The following is a 21,107-nucleotide window of genomic DNA, read 5'->3' as shown; positions in this document are numbered from 1 at the left end:
TTTCACCATCAGTGAAGACGCTGCAGTCACTGGAGGCACCCTCCACGTCCAAGGCGGTCTCGGTGGCATAGCGTGGTGGGCCCAACGCTTTGTTTTGCAGTCCTTCAAAATTTTGGGCTTAAAGAGCTTGCGAGCTGTTAGGCAAGATTTTATGCAGTACACTTTGGGTGCACTACAATAAACCTGACCTCCTGACAATAGAAACCCAACATTTGGTACAAGTCTGCACTACACAGGTTGGTAGCATTTGGAGCAGGCAGGCTTATCTCAAGAGGGGTCAATGTTAGCTGAAGGGGAGTTGCACAGATTCACAGTGACAAGTATTCAAATAAACTCTTCTTACACAGAAGGTTTCTTGAGTAATCCTATTATTAATTTACCAGTCAGTTATGGTAAGCCTTCAAGGGAGCAATAACAAACACAAATAGACTTCAAAAAATACACACTTTCGTTTTCTAAATAAGCAAAGACCCATTAGGGATGGCACACAGGCACTACCTACACCATCAGGCGACTTCAATAGCTAGGGTGCTGTTGACATTAATATATCACTGTTGCATTTAGAATATTCTTGGGATTAGTGATAAAGAGAAGAGTTCAGAAAAAAAAGAGTATCCACAATTATTCTTAAGTAGGTAAGTACTTTCTAAACAAACCCCCCACCCACCCCAATGCAAAGTTAGTGAACCCTTTCATGGAAAGAAGGCAAATCACATAACCAGAGAAGAGTCATTCAGGGAGCCCAGGCCAGCCAATAAGTTAGCAAAAGTCAAGGTGAACTGAAGCACTTTTTGCAGGCAAATAGAAAGTATTTACCAATGTCTAAAAAGTCTTTGTAGAATAGAAGAAAATCAAAGTAGGGCCACAAGGTGATTAGGCTTGTGACGTAAAGAAGCTGCAAGCAACTACACATGCAAGCAAACAAGCCTCCAACAAGGACAAGTGACTTCACAACAAGAGGTAAGTTCTTATACTTTAAAGTACCTTCAAGTTGAAGAAAGTGCAGCAGATGACTTCTGTTCCTGTGCAGCTCTCGCTGTTCCTGGGCCTCAGTCGTGGAGACAAGAGGGAGGACATCTGGAGACTTCTGCATTGCAATGGGACGGTCACTGCTCGCAACCAGCAAACTTCAAACAAGTCGCTGTTTCATCTCCTCGCATCTACCACAAATAGCAACACTGCGGTTCCTGGCAGACTAAATGGACTTTCCTTGCTTCTGGGGTCCCGCACTCTGTTGAGGGGGCTCAGGCTCGGTCAGTCCTGCTTCCTTGGAGTCTGGAGGATCTTCCTGGAGTTCTTGGCCAGCTTAAAAGCAAAGCACACAAACTGGTGTTCCTTTGCCTGGCTATCTGGTTCCAGCAGCGACTGCAGTGGATTGTGTCGAGATGTCTTCCAGGATAGTATGAGGTGTATTGAGAGGAGCAGTATCATACATCATCCTGCGTGGTGTCACGGAATGTTCTTGTGGCATAGTTCTGTTTTGATTCTAATGTTGTCAGTTGGAGCCAAGGGCTGAATGAGGTGGAGCCTCTTAATGCTGGGGGTCTTCTTCCCTCCTAGTATCCAGAGAAACTGAAATAAATATCTTTGAACTCTTACCTGTCTCTGCCTGCCATCTTCATAACAGATATTCAACCAGCTTTGAGAGGATGTCCAGATGGCTTACTTTGGAGTTGATTGGTCCCACCAACTCAAAAGGGAGAAGTCCTTGCAGGGGCTTCTCTGTCGATACGAATTTGGAGTTTCAGCACAGCATCAGGGCTTCACCGGGCGAACCAACAGTCCAGGAGTTGCAGCAGGCGTCCTCTTCAAGTTCTCTTCGGATTCCTTCGTCCAGTGGTCGACTCCGCCTTCCAAACCAAAAAGCCTTTCCTTTTATGCAACTTGCTCCCATTTATTCCAGCCTAGCTGTCAGTCACCTAGCAAGGTGGCTGTCCTTGCCGGACAGCCAGCCGGCTAACCACCCAAGAGTGCATTCCTGTCTCCTAGGAGATTAAGCACAGGGAGTTTCGGGCACCTCCCTCGCTTCCTGCCCCCACCAGTTACCCTGGAGCCAGAGGCGTTCTTCACTCGTGAATCCTGCCAAAAGCAAAATGAACTTAAGGACCAAACCTGATTTGGCACGCAGAGTAAATCTCAAGAAGGACATTTTCACAAAGAAATGGTGAAAAAAAGTAGCACCGGCCATTTTGTCAAAATGGCACCCATGGGTACTTTACCGTGGCTGTGAATGCTGTCCGCCTTAATGGTAGTAAAAATTAAACCACTGCCACCAGCCATTCAGTGAGGAAAGGGTAACAGACATGTTACATGAGAAGCTGGACAAAGGGATTGCTAACTAACCCCTCCAGCACCCTATTGTAAGCTAGGGTGTGCTGGGTCTAGAAAGTTACAAATGTAAGTAAAGTCAATTTCACTTTAGTGCTCTGGGAAACAGTTTATCCCAGAGAAGGTATTTAAACCTTTGGGAAATCTGAAATTCCCGAAGGTATTTAAACCTTTGGAAATCTGAAATTCCCTGTGTCTCTGCAATGAAGGTGCTCCATCTCCAGGTTAAAAAAATCAAGTCCTCAAAATCCAGAAACATTGCTGGGGGTCTAAGGTAGAGGGAATTGGCACATTTCTGAGAAGTCTCCCCAAGACAAGCCTTGCACTGGCCCTTGTTATGGTCCCTTGGAAGACAAAGGTTGCACACCCAGTGCGAGTCCTTACAGGGAAATGTTCCATTATATGTAGAACAGAATTTGTGCATTTTCCATTTCGAATGGGAAGGGCAGATTGGCAAGTAAAGTGGGAAGAAGGGGAATATGCAGTCTCTTAGTTTAGCTAAGATATGTACCACCCCCACTCTCCCTACTGTGAGGGCCGAGGCCCGAAGCGGCCGTCCGAGGCAGTGGAAGTTCGATGAGGCAAGTTCGGCAGCCGACGAAGGTAGTCCTCGAAGCAGTCGTCGAAGGTGTTATAAATGAACGGCTAAGACAGGACAAAAAGAGTAACTAGTTCGGATTTTTAATTACAAATGGCGTCAACCAGAAGCAACTGTCAGACGCTGAAAGCAATGATGGCAGAAAAAAAATAATCTGAGGGACCTTGACACGTGAAGGAACATGGGTACAGTAGACGTCACACTAGGGATAGTATTACTGGCACGCCCCGGTCGACATCCCTTTGAGTTTCAAAAACATCAACTGGAATACACCGCAGCTTCCACTAGATGTCGGCCTATGTATAGCATGTGATCTAAGCAGATTCCACAAGCCTCAGCGCAGAGGAAAAAAAACAGTCAGTCTGTAACACTGTAGCTCACCTTTTTCGCAGCTGGATATTGGGCAGGACATTCGACGTCTCAAATTATGGGGTTTGATTGCTTGTTCATCACCGGGTTCGGTTTTAATATAAACACCCTGTGAAAGTTTGAGGTGGAAAGAGAACATTTGGAAAAATGAGTTACCTATCATTTTAGAATATTGATTACAATACATTTCCTTTAACATTTCTGGCACAACGACTGTACGTAACCAAATATGCACTTTGACACACTGCAGTGATTTAAGGATCAACCCAACTGTCCAGGGTTTTTCAAAGTGACTGCTTGGGTAAGACTTGTAAAGCCAGCCAAGGGTTAGCAACATTCTTCACAACCTCAGTTGAGCAAAGCCACTCCAGTAGCGTCGATTAATTAGCCACGCTGAAGTAAGGAGGAAGAGGGCACTCTTGAGTAGTACAGTTAAAACACACTTCATAAGGAAAAGACCAACAGAGATAAATTATACAAATAACAGTCATTATAATACTACACTAAGGCTCACTTTAAATATTTCAACTTAAGTAAAAACTCTAGCACATAGATTCCAGCTCAGTTTGGTATCCCACTATGGGTTAAACACTATTTAAGAATCACAAGTGGTTATTCATGCATTCCCTAAACTAGGGTAACCAAAACCTATTACATAGGCTTTATATATAAGACAACCAGCAACATTTACCAGAATTCAGACGTCCAGCCCTAGCCTGTACCTAGTAGTCTTAGTCGTGCTGAAAGGGTCCTCGGGGACAAGGAGAGTAGCCAAGAGGGCCTACTCGTTTAGTGCAGGTAATGTATAAAAGTTTAGTTTGTGCAGGGCCGAGGCAAACATGTGAAATAAGGACTGCGATTTTAGTTCCAGCAAAAGGAGTAGCAGCCATGGGGTTTAAGGATGACCGAGACAGCAGTACAGACCTTGATCCAACCGTCCTGGGACAACCCTGTATTGCATCAAGGTAAGCAGGACGTTACACCCAATGCAAACCAAACAGAGGTGGGCAGTTTAAGACATACAAAGTGTATGTAACAATGTCCCAGCAAAGCCTCAAGAAAGCACAAGAGGTGTTCAAACCATTTGGCTAGCTGGAAGTCCATGCACCTAAGGAGTGCTGGTTCCAGGCTTGCAGAGCAAATGCAAAGATGCATGCTCCTACTACCGAAAACTAGCTATTCACACCAGTCTTCGGGAGGAAGGCACATCACAGAGGACTTCCCTGTCAATTAGAATGTCGAGGTTTGCAATGCGGTGGTATTGGCCTAGCCAATGCTGATTTCTGCAGTAGTTAGTCTTTTTTTGTTAGTTATTCGGCTGACAAGCATCCTTTTAAGATGTTCATATACAATTCATAAAACATCAATACATTTTTTAAAGGCAAACCATTTTACAGCACCACTGATAAAATCTAATAAAACAATTAATTTCTTATAACTTAGACAAGTAAATACGTAGTAATAAAAACCTACCACAATATCAAAAATGAGTATACAAATGTAAAATGGAAATCCATCTCTCTTTGGCAACTGCCATAACTTCACATTGGTTAAGATTTACTGACCTAAGGAAAACAACAAATGCCATCAAATCTGCCGTTACAGATCCATCTAAACATTTCTTACAAAAATAATACTCTACCTGGAGCCCCCTCAGCGGAAAAATGACAAATACAGGTCCCGGTGTTCTTTTTTCGCCTTTTCATTTTCTTCATTTTACGCACTTACATTATGACCCCCACATGCCGACCCACGAGCACCCACCGGAGCGTCGAGCTGCCTAATATCTACCTAAATAACCCTGTCTTATGGCTAGACCATTTCACCAAAAAACCCACACCTAACCAACCATGCTCGCTTAAGAAACAAAAGACTAGGAACAAGATTTCTGGGCATGACGGGTCATCACATGCACCCTAGTATCCAGTCAAAACGCCCAATGCCCAGCCTATCCCCCCCCCCCCAATCTCCCATCTCGCCTACTCTCCATCGTTCCCAGTCGACCTCGGCCCCACCAAGAAAAGCCACAAAGATCAAAGCTGCGCTGGTCAACGCAAGATCCCTTGCAGCACATGCACTGAACATAGCCGATCTGATCAAGACTCAGGAGCTAGACCTCATTGTCATTTCTGAAACTTGGCTGCACCCCGCCTCTGGCCCAGCACTATCCTTGGCTATCCCCCCTGAATATTCCATCTCCAGATGCGACCGCAATTCAAGAGGTGGCGGGATTGCATTCATCCATAAAAACTTAAAAACTCACTTGGACTTAGAACCCTTCCAAGTATGAATTTGGAATCGGCTGAGCTACTCTGTCAAACTTCCCCTATCTGACAACCAAACAGCCACTATACATCTAATTTACATACCACCTGGTCCTCCACAATCATACTTGGAGACCTCAATCTAGGTTACCAAGACCCCAATGACCTCACGGCCACTGACCTCGCTAGCACCTTAACAGACCTTCGCTTCTCCCATCATATGATGGGAATTACTTACCGTCAAAGTATTTGATGATTGTATCTGCTTAGATTCACATGCTTTGCATAGTCCAACATCCAGTAGTGACTGCACAGTATTGCATTTTGTTTTTCGTAGTCGAAAAGGGGACGTCGACATAGGCGTGTCTAATACTATCCCTATAGTGACGTGCAGTGTACTCAAAATCCATCACGCGTCGAGGTCCCTCTATTTTTTCTGCCCTGAGGGAGCCTTCTTAGACGTGAGCGAGTACAGAAGAGAGAAAAATAAGATGTCCATGTTCCTTCCATCCGAGCGGGGAGGAAGGGTGTGCGCATGTGAATCGAAGCAGATACAAACTTCAGAAATGCCTTCACGGTAAGTAATGCATGTCTTCTGATGCTTGGTAATCTGCTTAGAATCACATGCTGTGCATAGACTAGCGAGTAGTACCCGGAGTTGGAGGTGGGTTCTGAGAAGGAACAGTAGAGAAAAGATGTCTTAATACTGCTTGTCCCACCTGGGAATCAGATCTAGAATGGGCATCTACACAGTAGTGTTTTGTAAAGGTGTGTACAGAACTCCAGGTTGCCGCTTTGCAAATGGACTCAAGAGGGACATTTGCAATGAATGCTATGGAAGCCTCAGAGCCTTGAGTAGAATGTGCTCTTGGCTTGAAGGGTAGTTCTCTTTGCAAGAGAGAAAGAGTGATGCATTGGACAATCCATCTAGCTATAGTGGATTTTGAAACTATCTCCTCTTCCTGCTGCCACCGAGACAGAACCGATTAGTCTTTCTCAGTGGTCTAGTTCTTGCCATATAAAACATGACCGCTCTGCGCACATTAAGTGTATGCAGGCTTTTTTCTCCCAAGTTTGATGGGTTTTGAAAGAAAGTTGGTAGTTCTATAGACTGGTTGACATGGAATTTAGAAATGAATTTCGGTGCAAACCTAGGATGCGTGCGTAGAACCACCTTATCTTTGTGAACTGTTACAAAGGGGTCTAGTATAGACAGCGCTTGTAGTTCACTTACTCTTCTAATGGAGGTGATCGCCATTAAGAAAGCAGTTTTAAGGGTGAGGTTCTTAAGTGTTGCTTTGTGCATGGGCTCGAAGGGGGAGCCCATAAGCCTGGTTAGTACCACATTTAGGTCCCATCCGGGAGCTGGGTTAGGTATAGGAGGGTGGATCTTTTTCACTCCCTCCATGAAGGCTTTGATAACTGGCACTTTCCACCATGACACTAAGTTGAGACGTGGTGTATGCGGAAAGTACAGCTAGGTGAACTTTAATAGAATTAAAGACTAACCCAGAGTCTAATAAGTGAGTTAGGTAAAGAACAATTTGTGTGGGAGAGCAGTCAACGGGGTTGATGCTTTTAGCCCTACACCAGATGACGAACCGTTTCCACTTGCTAGAGTAGCAGTAACAAGTGTTCGGTTTCCTTGCCTCTTTAAGGATGTCCATGCATCTGTCATGATGCCTACCCCTGGGCATCAGGACCAAGGCCCTCGGCTCCGGGAGCAGGCATCCAGACATTTGTTTAAACCTCAGCAGCCCCAGCTAGGGGCTGTCTGGGTTCAGTCCTGGCACCTTAGGCGCCACGCTCATCAGAAATCAGTCCTGGCGCCATAGGCACCAGGCTCATTGACTTTACTTACCTGATGCAGACCATGCTGCAAAAGAGCCCAAGCCTACATGAGGCCTGGATGGGACTATTATGTTACAGGGACTATTTTTTGCTCGGGCGTGGCTCTAGGGAACTTCTTACCTGGAACTACTTTGGAGACCATTTAAACCACACCCGAACAGCAGCACATGCTTCGGGTTATTCTGTATCCAGCAGCGTGATGCTCACCGTGCCTGCAGCCAGCATCCAGTCTTCTGCCACGCCCGTGTGCCTGCAGCCAGCATCCAGTCTTCTGCCACGCCCGCCTCGAATCCGGAGCTCCTAGAATAAAGAATAAAAGGACAAGGTTAGAAAACAAACCTATTTCAAATTCCTCACCTAATTCCGGAACCATTTCATCTCCGGACCTGGAAAGTACATCAGTCCTGCACGCGTCGCTTTGCCAGCTCCAGCACGGCGCCATACTCGCCAGTTCTCACAGCATCTTTCGATCCGGCACGGTCTCCATTTCTTCGCCGTAATCCGGCACCTAGGGGACACAAGAAAAAACAAGGTGAGCCAAGGGAATCAACAAATACAACCTCTTACCACCATAGACTTACCACCGGCGGTATTATTCCATAACTCTCCACATTTTCATATGCCACATCTGTAAAGAGGGAGAAAAACACGTTAACGCATGCAATAGTTACCGGACAGCGTTGGGTAACACAGACTCTTACCTGAACGCCAGCAGCAGCTATGAGACCTTCTCAAGAACTCAGTTGCAACTTAAGGAAGGAAGGGGACAAGAGTGAACATTGGGCACATTGAACTCTTCGAACTTGATACTTACCAATCCCGCCAGGGACTTCAGAGTCAATACTTACCGGAACTCTCCCAACGCCTTCAAAACCAGTGAAGTAACTAGTATCTACGCGCCCCTGCAAGACACGCAGGATGGCGAGCTCATCTTTTCCGAACATAAGGTGAGGTTACTAAGGGGATATCTGAGGTGATTAGTGGGGGGAGAGCGAGAACAGTTGGGAGGCCATCCCTGTCTCCACTTGCAGGAAAATACTTCTTCGGGTCCAGCAAACAAGACTAGGCGGGTCAGTCCAGACAGTCATCTCTGCACTACGCATCACGTTGAAGGAGACCGCAGCATAAACAAATTTCCCTGACAGTGTTATCCAGAGACCGTTCCCCTTGGAACGGTTCTCGGGGTACTTGGAGGCCTAATCTTGGCAATGGGTGTTCTCCAGAGTTGCAAACAGATCTATTTCTGGGAAGCCCCATTGTGCGAAAACGCCAGACACTGTCTTCTCGTAATCGCCATTCGTACTCTGTGGCAGAGGGAAGTCTCTGCTGAGTTCGTCTGCCAGCAGATTGAGTTCCCCTGGTACATGTGATAACAGGAACATGTGTTTGAGAGCCCATTTCCAGATGTTCTGGGACAGCTTGGACATTCCTGGAGAGCGAGTGCCCCCTTGCTTGTTCAGGTAGTACATGGCTGTGGTGCTGTCCGTGAGGACCAGCACTGTCTTCCCTTGAAGGTGCGTCTGGAAAGTCTTCAGTGCCTTGAAGACCGCCAGTAGTTCCAGCAAATTTGTGTGTTTGGACACTACACCCTGAGTCCAAACTGTGTGCAGTCTGATGGGATAGGGGAGCACCCCATCCTGTGAGGGATGAGTCTGTGGTTAGAGTGGCTTCCACTGCGGGGGTGGCGAATGGTTTCCCTATTACAAGGTTTTCCTTCGATCACCACCGCAGCAAGAGAACGAGGGCCTGCGAGACCACCACTAGATCATCCCACTGTCCGCTGGCCTGACGCCACTGGCTGTTGAGCCACTCTTGCATTGGACGTAGTCGCGCGTGAGGTACCAAATATATACATGACGCCATCATTCCTAGCAATCGCATTTCTTTGCGTACCGTCACCTCTCGACCGGCTACATATTGAGGGATCTGAAACAGCATATTTTGGACCCTCTTGTTGGAGAGGAAGACGAGGCTTTCCTTTGTTCGAATTGGCGCCCCTAGGAATTGCTTGACCTGGCTGGGGTCTAGGCTGGACCTTAGTTGGAACAAAAGGTCTACAGTCTTTTGGGTATTTGAGAAGCATGTCTCGTAGGAATCCCCTGTTATGAGCCAATCGTCGAGGTAAGGTTATACTGGGATGGACAACCTGCACAGGTGGACCGCTGCCACTGCTTTCGTGTAAACCCTCGGCACTGACGCTATGCCGAAGGGTAGCACTTTGAACTGGTAGTGTTTGCCCTCCACATGAACCTGAAGATTTTCCTGTGCGCTGGCAGCATTAAAATATGAAAGTATGCATCTTTCATGTCCAGTGTTGCCATGTAATCTCCCTCTGAAAGCGGGGGAATTACCTCCTGTAAGGTCACCATACGAAATTTTTGAGGTTTGACAAATTTGTTCGCTGGGTGCAGATCTAGTACAGGGCGCATGGTTAAATCCTTTTTGGGTACAAGGAAGTACACTGCATAAATACCCTCCGTTACCTGTGATAGAGGCAAGGCCTCTATTGCTCCTTTTTCTAGTAGCAGTTCGACTTCTTGAAGAAGGATGGCGAGGTGCTCTGGTGATAAGTGTCTTCCCCTGGGGGGGTCAGAATGTAGGGGACCGACTTAATTCTATGCAGTAACCGCGGACTATGGTTGACAATACCCAGCGGTCTGTTATTCCCTCCCATGCTGGTAGAAAAGATGTTAACCGGCCCCCGACCGGTGATGCATGGGAGGGGACCCGAACCTTTGGGTCATTTGGTGTTGGTAGCCGGGGAGCCTCTAGGAGTGGGGCCCCCTACCTCTTCCCTTGCAACAACGTTGTCCTCTTTGAGCATAATGTCCGCTGGTTCCTTGAGTGCAGGACCAGTTGCCTGCTGAGCAGTACTGTTGTTGCTGTTGGCTTTGTCGCTGGCCACGAAAAAAGCGTTTGTTGCCGTAATCTCACTAATTAGGAGGCCTTGTGATCTGACCTAGAGTCTTTAGGGTATCAAAATCCTTCTTAGCTGTCTCCAGTGCATCGTCCACCGCCTTCCCTAACAGGTTTGAGTCCTCAATTGGTTTGTTGATGAGTGACGCCTGGGTTTCTGGCTTAAAACCAGAGTTCCTGAGCCAGACATGACGCTTGAGAAGTACCCCCTGAACTAAAGACCGGCCAGCCGTCTCCGCAGCATCTAGCGTGTTCTTAATGATGCTCTGGTTAACCAGAGTACCCTCTGTTACAGTGGCTAACAAACGAGTTCGTAAGGGACTTCTTAGAGGTCTTGGCGTAACTTTCCCCATTGGGCATCAGCGTAGCTTGCCAGTAAGGTATTGTTATTTGCAATTCTGGTGGAGAAAGCTGCCGAGGCTGTAATCCTCTTTCCCCAGGGCGTAAAGCTTCTTTCCCTCCTTGTCTGGGGGTGCTTCACTAGTAGATAGCGGAACCCCTGCCCTTTTCCTTGTGATGGTTACTACTAAGGAATCAGGTATTGAGTGACCCTTAATGTATAATGGGTCCGAGGGTGAGGGACTAAAAAGTTTCTCAATCCTTAGGTTGACCCCTCTAACCAATGCAGGTGTTGATAAAGATGGAATAAGTAGTCTCCTGACTGAGGCGAGAAGGGGAATGGCCTGACTAGTAGGTGGTTTCTCCTTAATGATTTTCCCCACAAAGTCTATTTCTGGAGTAATTTCCCCTGCATCAATTTCAAAATGTGCTGCTGCTTTACGTAGCAGCGCATTGAAAGTGAGTTGGTCATCTATAAGTGACGGGTTTCTGACTGTGTGGTCAGAGGAGAGGACAGATCCAGAACGTCAGGGTCTGTTGACGCTCCTGGAGACTGCCAAGGCTGTGAGGCACCTCCGTCTGGGTCTTCTTTGAAGCCCCCTCCACCCATGTCTGGGTATTCCCCAAAACCTTCAGGGTCTTGTTGATCCTCAATATTTAGGAACTCTTCATCCTCCTGAAAGTGAGAGTCTTCTTCAGTGAGGTCATATGCATTAACCTCTTGAAGTGGGTCAAATAGTCTTGGGTATTTGGCCCTGGGGTGTTCATGAAGTGTCTCTCTTGATCTTTTGGGCGTTACATGTTCAGGGGTGGCCATAAACCTATCTAGTTTGTCCATACATGATTGAAATCTTTCTAAAGTCCACTGGGGTAATCCTGAATGGTCTGGAGGCGAAAAGGGAAGCTCTTCCGCCTGTAGCCGTCGAGATCTCTCCCATAGCGTGGAGGATATACTCCCTTCGCCCTCTGAGAAACTTTCTCGTGGGCTAGGTCTTTCCTTCGACTGAGGGGGAGGTTCCTGCCTGCCTTCTGTCAGTTTCGGCGTCTCCCTGGCCTTGTGAGCGGGGCTCGGCAACTCCTTCGCCGTCCGTCTGAGCGTCAGTGGAGACTATTCTAGCCAAGCTCTCGACGACTAAACTGTCCATCGAGGGCTCGTCTCGCATGGTCTTAGGTGGTGCCGAGACATTTTCACCGACGGGCGCCATTACGAGGCGCGTCTGGCATTTTGGTGGTAGCGCCCTTATTTATGGACGGCCCAGTCACTAGTTGCATATGCAGTTGCGGGGAGGGCTTGCGACCGATACGGTCGGCAGAGGCTACCGGTAGGCCCGGCGTCTCCGTTGGCGCTAGGGCTTTCGTCGAAAGAGTGCCGTGGGTTGTGTGTTTATCCTCATGTTTCCCATGTGCGTCGACGGGGTGTACATCCCCATAAGTAGGGGATAAGCCGAACTTGTCGGGGCCGGGACAAACGCGGAGTAGCGGGAACTCTCCTTCGGTCAACAACCTCCGATACAGAGGTAGTGTTATCACTGTCCCCCTCGTCACATTCGGCAGCGGGTGAGGAATCAGCTTTAGACATAGCGTAGCTGCCCACCTCTTGACTCTGCGGTCCTTTAATGTTTTTGGGCGAAGTATACCGGCCGCACAGCCGTACTCGTTGTGGTCGAGGGGTAAGCAGCGGTTACACCGCTTATGCTTATCCTTCCACGTGAATTTGCCGTTACAACGCGGGCAAAATCTAAAAGGAGTCCTCACCATAGCTGAGGATACAGTTGTAAGTGATAACGACCCCGAAGGAAAGTGAAAGAGAAAGGCATTCTAGAAAGGAAACAGAAGTGTCCCCACGACCCCCCACTCTCCCTACTGTATAGGCCAGCGAGGCCGGGCCACGTGTTCGGCAGCGCTGAAGGATCGCCTCTGTCGAAATCACTGGCGTCGAAGATCTTGATTGGCGGTGAAACAGCTTAGCTGTCGAAGGAGGGTTAGGATTTATCGATAACTTACAAAAAAAAAAAACGACCTAGGGTCGAATAAACTGTATTGGCAATTTGACTCCAACGAGCTGTGCATTAAGGCGACCAGTAATCTGGGCGGAAAAAAAACAATCTGAGGGACCTCGACGTGCGAGGGATTTTGGGTACACTGCACATCACTATAGGGATAGTATTACAGACACGCCCATGTCGACGTCCCCTTTTCGACTACGAAAAACAATGCAATACTCGGCAGTGACCACTGGATGTCGGACTATGCACAGCATGCAATTCTAAGCAGATTAGCAAGCATCAGAAACATGAATCCATCCACATTAAAAGGGAGGTCCCTAGACTGGCTAAGCGACACCAACTGTAACATTAGCCTACTCTCAAATGTTCCATGTGCCAGGTCAGATCACCACATCACCTTCAACATTGAAGCAGCTCATCTGCCTATGCCTTCCATTGCCCCAGCCATCCCCACTACAAACAAAAAGAACAGAACCACCGAAAAGCTACTCCCCCCTTATCCTTCCCACCCTGAATAACATCACCAACCTTTGTTCGGACCCCACCACCCTGGCGGTCACCTACAACCAGACAATGCTCTCAGCCATAAACTCCATCGCTCCGCTCAAACTAAGAAGACCCAAACAGCATGCGCACCTCAACTCGTGGTTTACACCGCAGCTCAGCGTGCTACGCAAAGAGAAACGTACCGCGGAGGCACGCTGGAAAAGTCACACGTCTGATGCCCACAAGGACAGTCTATTCCTTGTTACTCAACTATAAAGCCATCATATTCCAGGCCAAAAAAGAATCCTACAACAACCGTATCTTAACAGCACAATCTAACACCAAGGAATTATTCAAAATTCTAAAGGAACTTGAGACTCCTGCAGCACCCCCTGCTTCCTGCACCAATGATAGCACTTGGTGTTCCAATATACAGTCAGCACTTTTGGGCAAAACTGCAACCCTCCAATCCCAAATTAAAAACAAACTAAACTCCTTACAGTCTGATCAACTTCCGACTTCTCCCACATCCAACACCCGTCAAACGAACCCACACTGCAAACCGTTTGATTTCTCCCCTCTTACCATTCTGGAAGTAGAAGGGATCATAAACAACCTTAAGCCTTCCAACTGCCAAGGCGACCCCTGCCCTGCTCCCATCATCAAGGAAGCTGCTCATGAATTAGCCCCCTTCATCACCGCCTTTATAAATGCCTCCTTCAAAACTGGCATAGTCCCCGATAACCTCAAAGATGCCTGGGTAACCCCACTACTCAAAAAGCCATCACTTGACCCTAATAGTCCTACTAATTTCAGACCCATCACCACGGTCCCCTTCCTACTCAAGATTCTAGATCGTGCAGCATACCAGCAGATCCAAGATTATCTTGAATCCAATAACCTTCTTTGATTAAGACAATCTGGTTTCCGTCCTAAACATGGGACAGAAACAGCCTTAATCGACCTAAAAATTCAAATGGAGATATTAAAGATAATGGGAAGCTAGTGCTACTCCTTTTCCTTGACCTCTGCAGCATTTGATCTGGTCAACCACCAAAAACTCTGCCAACACCTTAAATCTACACCCCATTTCTGTGACTATGCCAATGCATGGATCCACTCCTTCCTAAGTAACAGATCCATGCGGGTCTTCTCGCCATTAGCCTCTGCAGACGCCTCACCGATTCACTGTGGTGTCCCTCAAGGGTCTTGTGCATCGCCCACTCTCTACAGCGTTTTTATCAAACCACTCTTCGATGTGCTCGATTATATGGGTGTCTCCTACACCAACTATGCGGACGACACCCAGATTCTCATTCCCATCACTGGTGATCACATAGCCGATACCAAATCTCTGAATGATGTTTACTTGGTCATCCAGGCCTGGATAGCACAACACGAATTATGCCTTAACGATGACAAGACTGAGCTCTTATTACTAGGTTCGACTCAACGTCTCAACTAATTAGAACAAGCCTTTAAGTCTTTCAATATCGACGGCAATGACATCAAGGTCTCGGCAGACACTAAAACCCTACGCGTTTATCTAGGCTCCGCTCTCTCTCTGAACAGAGCAAACAAATGCAGATAGGTTGGCCTCGGCCTACACCTGCAAACTTATCACCGCCTGCAGACCCTTTCTCAACCCGCACAACTATCACTTTGACAAGAACACTCATGTCCAAAATGGACTACTGCAATGCTCTCTACTTGGGGACTAGCCAGTCTAACCTCAACAAACTGCAAACAATCCAGAAAAATGCCATCAGGGCTGCCCTCAACATCCCTAGATGGTCTCACATCTCTAACGTCCGATCTGATCTACGTTGGCTCCCAGTAAAACAGAGAATCGCTCTGAAAACTCTAGCCTTGACCCATAAATGTCTGGACAACAAAGCACCACCCTACCTCGTGTCTCACCCTCCACACGACCCACCAGACCACCACATATTCACAGCCTTATTCTGCCCAGATTCAAATTCCAAAAATCAGGTGGTGTGAGCATTCCTGCCGATGTCGTTAAGCTCTCGAACTCCTTGCCCACTCCCATCAGAACTGAGCCCTCTTTCCTAACCTTCAAGAACAAAACCAAATCCTGGCTGCTCGCGCAGATCGTATGAAGCACCATGCTCAAGATCTGGCTCCTACCTGTAATATACTGTAATTGTGTTTATATTCTTTGTGCTGTAAATATGTTCTATTTTTATACTGTATGTACTGTAACTACTATGAAGAAGATGCGCCCGGTTGCCCCAGGGACTGGCTGCGCTTTACAAATAAATAAAATTACAAATTTCTTTTTGGAAAGGTCCTTCTAGAGCTTGTCCCTGCGCGCCAAACTAGGTTTGGTCCCTTTGTTTCTACGCCTTTGGCGGGCTTCAGGATTGAAGACCGCCGCTGGCACCCAAGTGTGTGGAATGTGCAGGAAGTGAGGGAGGTGCCCGGAACTCCATGTGCTTAGTCTCCGAGGTGACCCTAATGCACTCTGGCGTGAATGGCTGGCTGTCAGGCAAGGACAGCCAACCTGCTGGTTGAGTGGCAGCTAGGCTGGAATGAATGGGAGAAAACTGTTTAAAAAGGAGAGTCTCTTGGCTTGGAAGGCAGAGTCGACCACTGGAACGAAAGAACCGAAGACTAGCCGAAAGAGGACGGCTGATGCAACTCCTGGACCGTTGGTTTCCCCGGTGAAGCCCTGCTGCAGGTCCGAATCGCCAAGTTCATCTCGACAGAGAATCCCTTCAAGGACGACTTCTCCCTTTGAGTTGGTGGGACCAATCCACTCGTAAGCCACCTGGACACCATTATTGGAGCCGATTGTATTTTCCTCAGAGTGCTGCAGGAAACTGAATAGTCAGGGAGAAGGACACCAGTTTGTGTGCTTTAAGACAGCTACCGGAATCGAAGATTTGCCAGCTTTGTGACCAGTCCCGGTGCAGTGCAGGAGTCCCCCCGACATCCTCCCTCTTGTCCCCACGACTGAGGCTCAGGAATTGAGAGATCTGCAGGAACTGCCAGGAATAGAAGTCTTCAGCTGCATCTTTTCCTTCAATATAAGGTACTGTAAAAACCCGACCGAGAGAACTTGCGTAAGTGCGTACAACTTTGGCAACTTGCAGGCCTAGTCAGCTTGTGACCCGACATATGAACCTTTCTTTCGTGAACTACTACTGAGAACCGTGGCAAAGACTAATTTAAATACCAGAACCGGTTTTACCTATACAAGACACTCGTCCATTGACTTTGGCATACCTACTGCATTGAATCAACTCCTCTGGTGAACACTATTTGCACTGTTTTAAAGAAACTATTATTCATTTTATTAATTTATGCCTTTTTGCTCCTACTTCAAAGTAGTTTAAATGTTTTAGACCCGGTTAGTGTGAAGTACTGTAGCATATTTGTGGGATATTGATTGCCTCTGACTAATAAAATATGCGTTTTACCAAGAAACCTTGAGTATAAGTGACTATCTGAATACTTGTAATGATAGAACTCTAACACCCTTACAAGCTCACATTCTCTCTTGAGATAAGCCTGGCTGCTCAGCTCGCTACCAAAAACTGTGGTACAGACTTATACCAAAGGTTGGTTTTGCTTACACCTGTAGTCCTAGCTGTGTGTAGTGGTCCCAGAGGGTACTACATACAAACATGCCTAACATTCAATAATACAACACTGGTTGCCAGTTCGAATGTGCCAAAGACAAAAGATACTATGAATAAGTATCAAAGCTGTAGTGGTTCACTTTCGCCTTTAGTGAAGCCTTATGTAAAATGTCAATCAAAAATTCAATTGACTTACTAGTTGCTTCATTACATTTTTTTGAAAACCGAGTTCAGTTAGCTCCCGTTTCCTCATTAAATCACCTCGGATATCTTAAATTTTTTTTTATTTCAGTTGACTCCTTAATTCTCTTAATAGATAGCATTAGTGACAAAAAGATTCAATATGCTCATCAGTATCTGCTTTACATCACCTCTACACGCGTTTCACCATCTAGATCAGTGGCTCGTCAGGTGTAGTGCTAGGACAGTTTTCTGAAGGCCAACTAAGGGCCTAGCAAAACCATTCAACAGAGTACAAGACTATACTCTTCGTATAAGGCTATACCAACTGAGTTCATGGTGGCGTAGACCGAGCAGCCAGGCTTATCTTAAAATGGAGAGAGGGCTGTAGAATCATTACAAATAAAATTGTAATACAAAAATGGTCCAAATAAACTGACACTATGCATTGTAAAAATAAAAGGTTCCTTTAAATACAAGTAGGCCCAGATACATCTTGGGGGAAACGAGTCCTATCACAGATCATATAAACACATAATAAAAACACAACACTATGCTTTAAAGTACACAGACGAACGCATAGACCTTATTTAGAAAATCAACAGTATTTCTAGGTAAGTCTGACCTTATCCAACATATTCAGTATATGTCACACCTTTTCTTGGGGAGTAAAACCATAAATTACTTTCAGATTACTTCATAGTAATTCAAGGGTAGTAGACCCTGACCGTTGTGCCGTGACTCAGCAAGAAATCAAGTCAACTGGACACTATGCTTTTCAGAATAGTGGAACACTTATTCCAGGACTATTAAAAACTATTAACTCGGATAACAGTTATTCTAGGGGAGTTGTACCATGGGATGTAATATTCAACAGTTGCTTTTCAGTTCACAGACTAAGGGAAGCAATAACGTGTTAAATTATTTTTGGATGGCACACAGCTATGCAAGGCAAGCAAAACCTATAAACTTCTGTAAGGAGCTACCAGCAACCTAAAAAAGTTAAGTATGAGCTAGGCAGGTTTATTCTGGACAGGCTAACAGCAAGTCGGGGGAAGCCGGACCCAATTTGGAACACACCTACAATTATCCTAAAAGAATAAAGAGAAACCAACATTACTTTTGGGAAGAGGGGAATCCAATTCACAGTTGAATAAGTTAACCCTTCAGCTACTCTGTTGGAATGGCAAAACAGTTTAAGGACAGTAAGATTGAGAATACTTATTTAAGAAGGCACACAACTTATTCAAGGTAAGTGAATCCTATATGTACACTTTTCAGAATGGCAAAACATATCCAAGTTAAGTAATAACTTTTTGGAACTATACACAGAGTATAAAGTTAGTAACTCATTAACAAGTAGTAACCTTTTCAAACACTTGTTTTACTTTTCCAGGCAGACCCCTTAAAAGTATCCAGCCCTTCCCAATTTCAGTAGATGAGTCCCCCTCAGAGGCAGAAGAGGGACCCTAGTGGTCTAGAGCCAGCTGTCAGGAGGGTGAGATAGGGCTCAGTTGCAGGTAAAATTCAAAGCTCCAGAGGAAGACTGTTCAGAGTAATTTACTTTAGAGTTAGTTGAGGGTCCAGGGACTTCCGAGAAGAAAGACCCTAGGAGAATTCCAGCAGTGGGTCTGGGTGAACTGGATGAGAAACCTCCCAATCACAGAAAACTCCCCAAAACTACACAGGAATCACTAGACACTTGAAGTAAACACCCAAGCAAGCACAGTATCGCAGCACAGAAGATTTTGCAGCAGGACCTGCAGCCATAAACCTAGTTGTTGAATTCCTTCATCAAGAAGACAGGACACTGAAAGGACTTTTGCAGCAAGGATCAGGGTGAAGGCTCCAAGCAAGGTTCCCTCATGGCTAGATGCGGTTCTGGAGTTGGCGCCTTTTACATGAAGACAGAGTATTGCTGGCCAGATTCTCGTCGTTTGCAAGGTCCAGCACTCTGGTGAGGGGACTTTGGCATTCGATTCATATCTCTGGAGGTCCAGCAGGACACCCACAAAGTTACAGCAAGATTCGGAATACTGTGCACCGTAAATTGCTCTAGATACCAGGCTATTGCAGCCACGCAAGTTCGCAGCATAACGTGGGATGGCTCACAATGCAGGTCTCCAGTCCAGTGGGTCTCACCAGGAACTGGGTCGTAGTTTTCAGTTTGATTGAAGGAAGAGTTACGGAAGGCTCTACAGTTGCTGGAAATCGTTTGGCCGCGTTTCCTTCATCCTCTTCCGTTCTGGTTCCAGTGGTCAACTACCTCTGCAGCTTCCGAGATCAGACTTTTATGCAGGAACCCAGCTAATCAAACATCCTTGCAAAATTCAAACTAGGTGGGGTTGGAGTCCTTTCAGGACAGCCAGCCGCCCAATTAGAACTGGATTCTCACACTTAGGCTGGAAGACAAAGGGCTGCATAGTCTTGGACTCCTCCCTCGCTTCCTGCATTCACAGACTCTGGCGCCTGTGCAGGGGTCCACAGGTGATGTTAAGAGGATACGGAGTGCAGATTGAATGTTTCAAGTTATAACTGATGCGATCTATGAAGAGAATTAAGGAGTCAAGCGATTTAATGAGAAACTGAGGAGCCAACACAAGTTTTTTTTCAAAAAGATGTTATGAAGCAACTAGGAAGTCAATTGAATTTATTGACATTTTACAAAAGGTTCTATTAAAAAGGTGAAAAAGAACCACTACAACTGTGATGCTTATGCAAACATACAATCTTTTGCGTTGGCGCATTCGAGCTTGCAACCACAGTATTGTTATTGAGTTTTTACATTTGGGCAAACAAGAGTTGTGGTTTAAAAGAAAGCAACAATTCCAATATGGCCGCCAGCAGAGAGTAGACGTGCCGACGGCTGCTCCGTTTCCCACGCCTGGTTCGTTGGCGGTTCCACCACCCCCTCCTGCGACCGGGCTCCCTGGCTGCAGCCTTGGCGAGCGCAACGTTGGAGAAGCGCATTAGTTGGGGAGCTGCGCGGTGTTGGCCCCCTGGAAGGCGGCGCGCAGCCACCAGCAAGGAGTAGCGGGTTGCACCAGCGCGAGAATATCCAGGTTCCCCCTGGAGTTCGCTGCCATCAGTGGGGAGGCGCGGGTTGCACCTGTACGAGAATATCCAGGTCCCCCCTCCCCCGGAGTCGGCGGTGGTGCCGTGTGGTAGCCCAGGTGGGCGATAGTTGCAGGGCCGGACCCCCTCCCCTCCGGGCGGGCCCACGAAGAGCACGGCAGCTGCATGGTGGTGAAGGGGGCAGCAAGCGCAGGAGCAGTCTTTCCCCCTGTGGAGGAGATGGCGGAGGAGGCTGGAGGCGCAAGACTTAGGGCGCACCGGCGGGGTGCCCACCAGCCCGTATTGCGCAACCTGAGAGCAGGGGACTGCCTGGATCGACGGAGGAGTCGGCCCCCCGCAGGTATGGAGAAGCGCAGGAAGCGTGAGCTGCCGTTGGCCCGGGCCCAGGAGTGAGGAGAGAGCTGAGAGCCGCCAGCGGAAGCGGGGAGTGAAGGCCCCGAGGCGTGGAGCTCCCCCAGTGCACAATACCAGGAGGGCACCACCCGGAAGGAGCAATTGGGAGTTGTTGGCGGCGACTGGTGGGGAGGCACTGTCCTTCTGGGTGCTCTCCCTTCCAAAGAGGCCCTACTCAAGGGGGCACACCAACTGGGAGGTCAGAGGCACTGATCTGGCCTGAATTGCCCCTTGCTGGGAGAAGGGAGCAAGGAAGGATTTGCGCTGCAGGAGGTGGGGGCCAAACAACACAACACTATCCACTGGCAGGCAGCAGTGACTTGAGGCAAGATTGCCCGTAGAGCGCTGGTCGTTCAGAATAATCCTGCACTGGTCAAGTATCCACTGGAGGCAGCCCATTTGAAGGATTGACTGTGCCAGAAGGGCCGGGCATCTGCCTTGGGTCCGAGGCGGTTAGGACAGGCCCCGGCGCTTCCCCTTGGAAGGGGAGGCGGTGCAGGTGGCAAAGCATTAGGAGTCCGGCTCACGGATCCAAAGGAGGAATGCCCCTCACATGGAGGTAGCTACTGGGCTGAGGAGAGGTCTCCCCCTACCTCACCTCCCTGCCCCCCCGGGAGCAGCAGTCTTGAACGGGCCCGGAGGTGAGGGGTCTGGGGCGTTAAGCGGCAACAAGACACTCGGGGCTCTGACCCAAATA

The 21,107-nt window shown here is 47.5% G+C and overlaps 1 protein-coding gene across 3 annotated transcripts in view; it reads right to left on the bottom strand.

Moving 5' to 3' along the window:
- KDM5B (lysine demethylase 5B) overlaps window positions 1–21,107 on the bottom strand; it is a 1,291,824-nt gene that overhangs the window by 930,026 nt on the left and 340,691 nt on the right. For all 3 annotated transcript variants that reach the window (XM_069633695.1, XM_069633694.1, XM_069633693.1), the window contains one exon: window positions 3,308–3,404. In XM_069633695.1, the coding sequence (XP_069489796.1) occupies window positions 3,308–3,404 (97 nt within the window). The remainder of the gene's footprint in view (window positions 1–3,307; window positions 3,405–21,107) is intronic.

Source organism: Ambystoma mexicanum, chromosome 13 (genome assembly GCF_040938575.1).
Source record: "Ambystoma mexicanum isolate Mex_15411 chromosome 13, UKY_AmexF1_1, whole genome shotgun sequence".
NCBI lineage: Eukaryota > Metazoa > Chordata > Amphibia > Caudata > Ambystomatidae > Ambystoma > Ambystoma mexicanum.
Note: the sequence above shows the minus strand (reverse complement) of the source record. Positions and strands in the feature narration are given on the sequence as shown.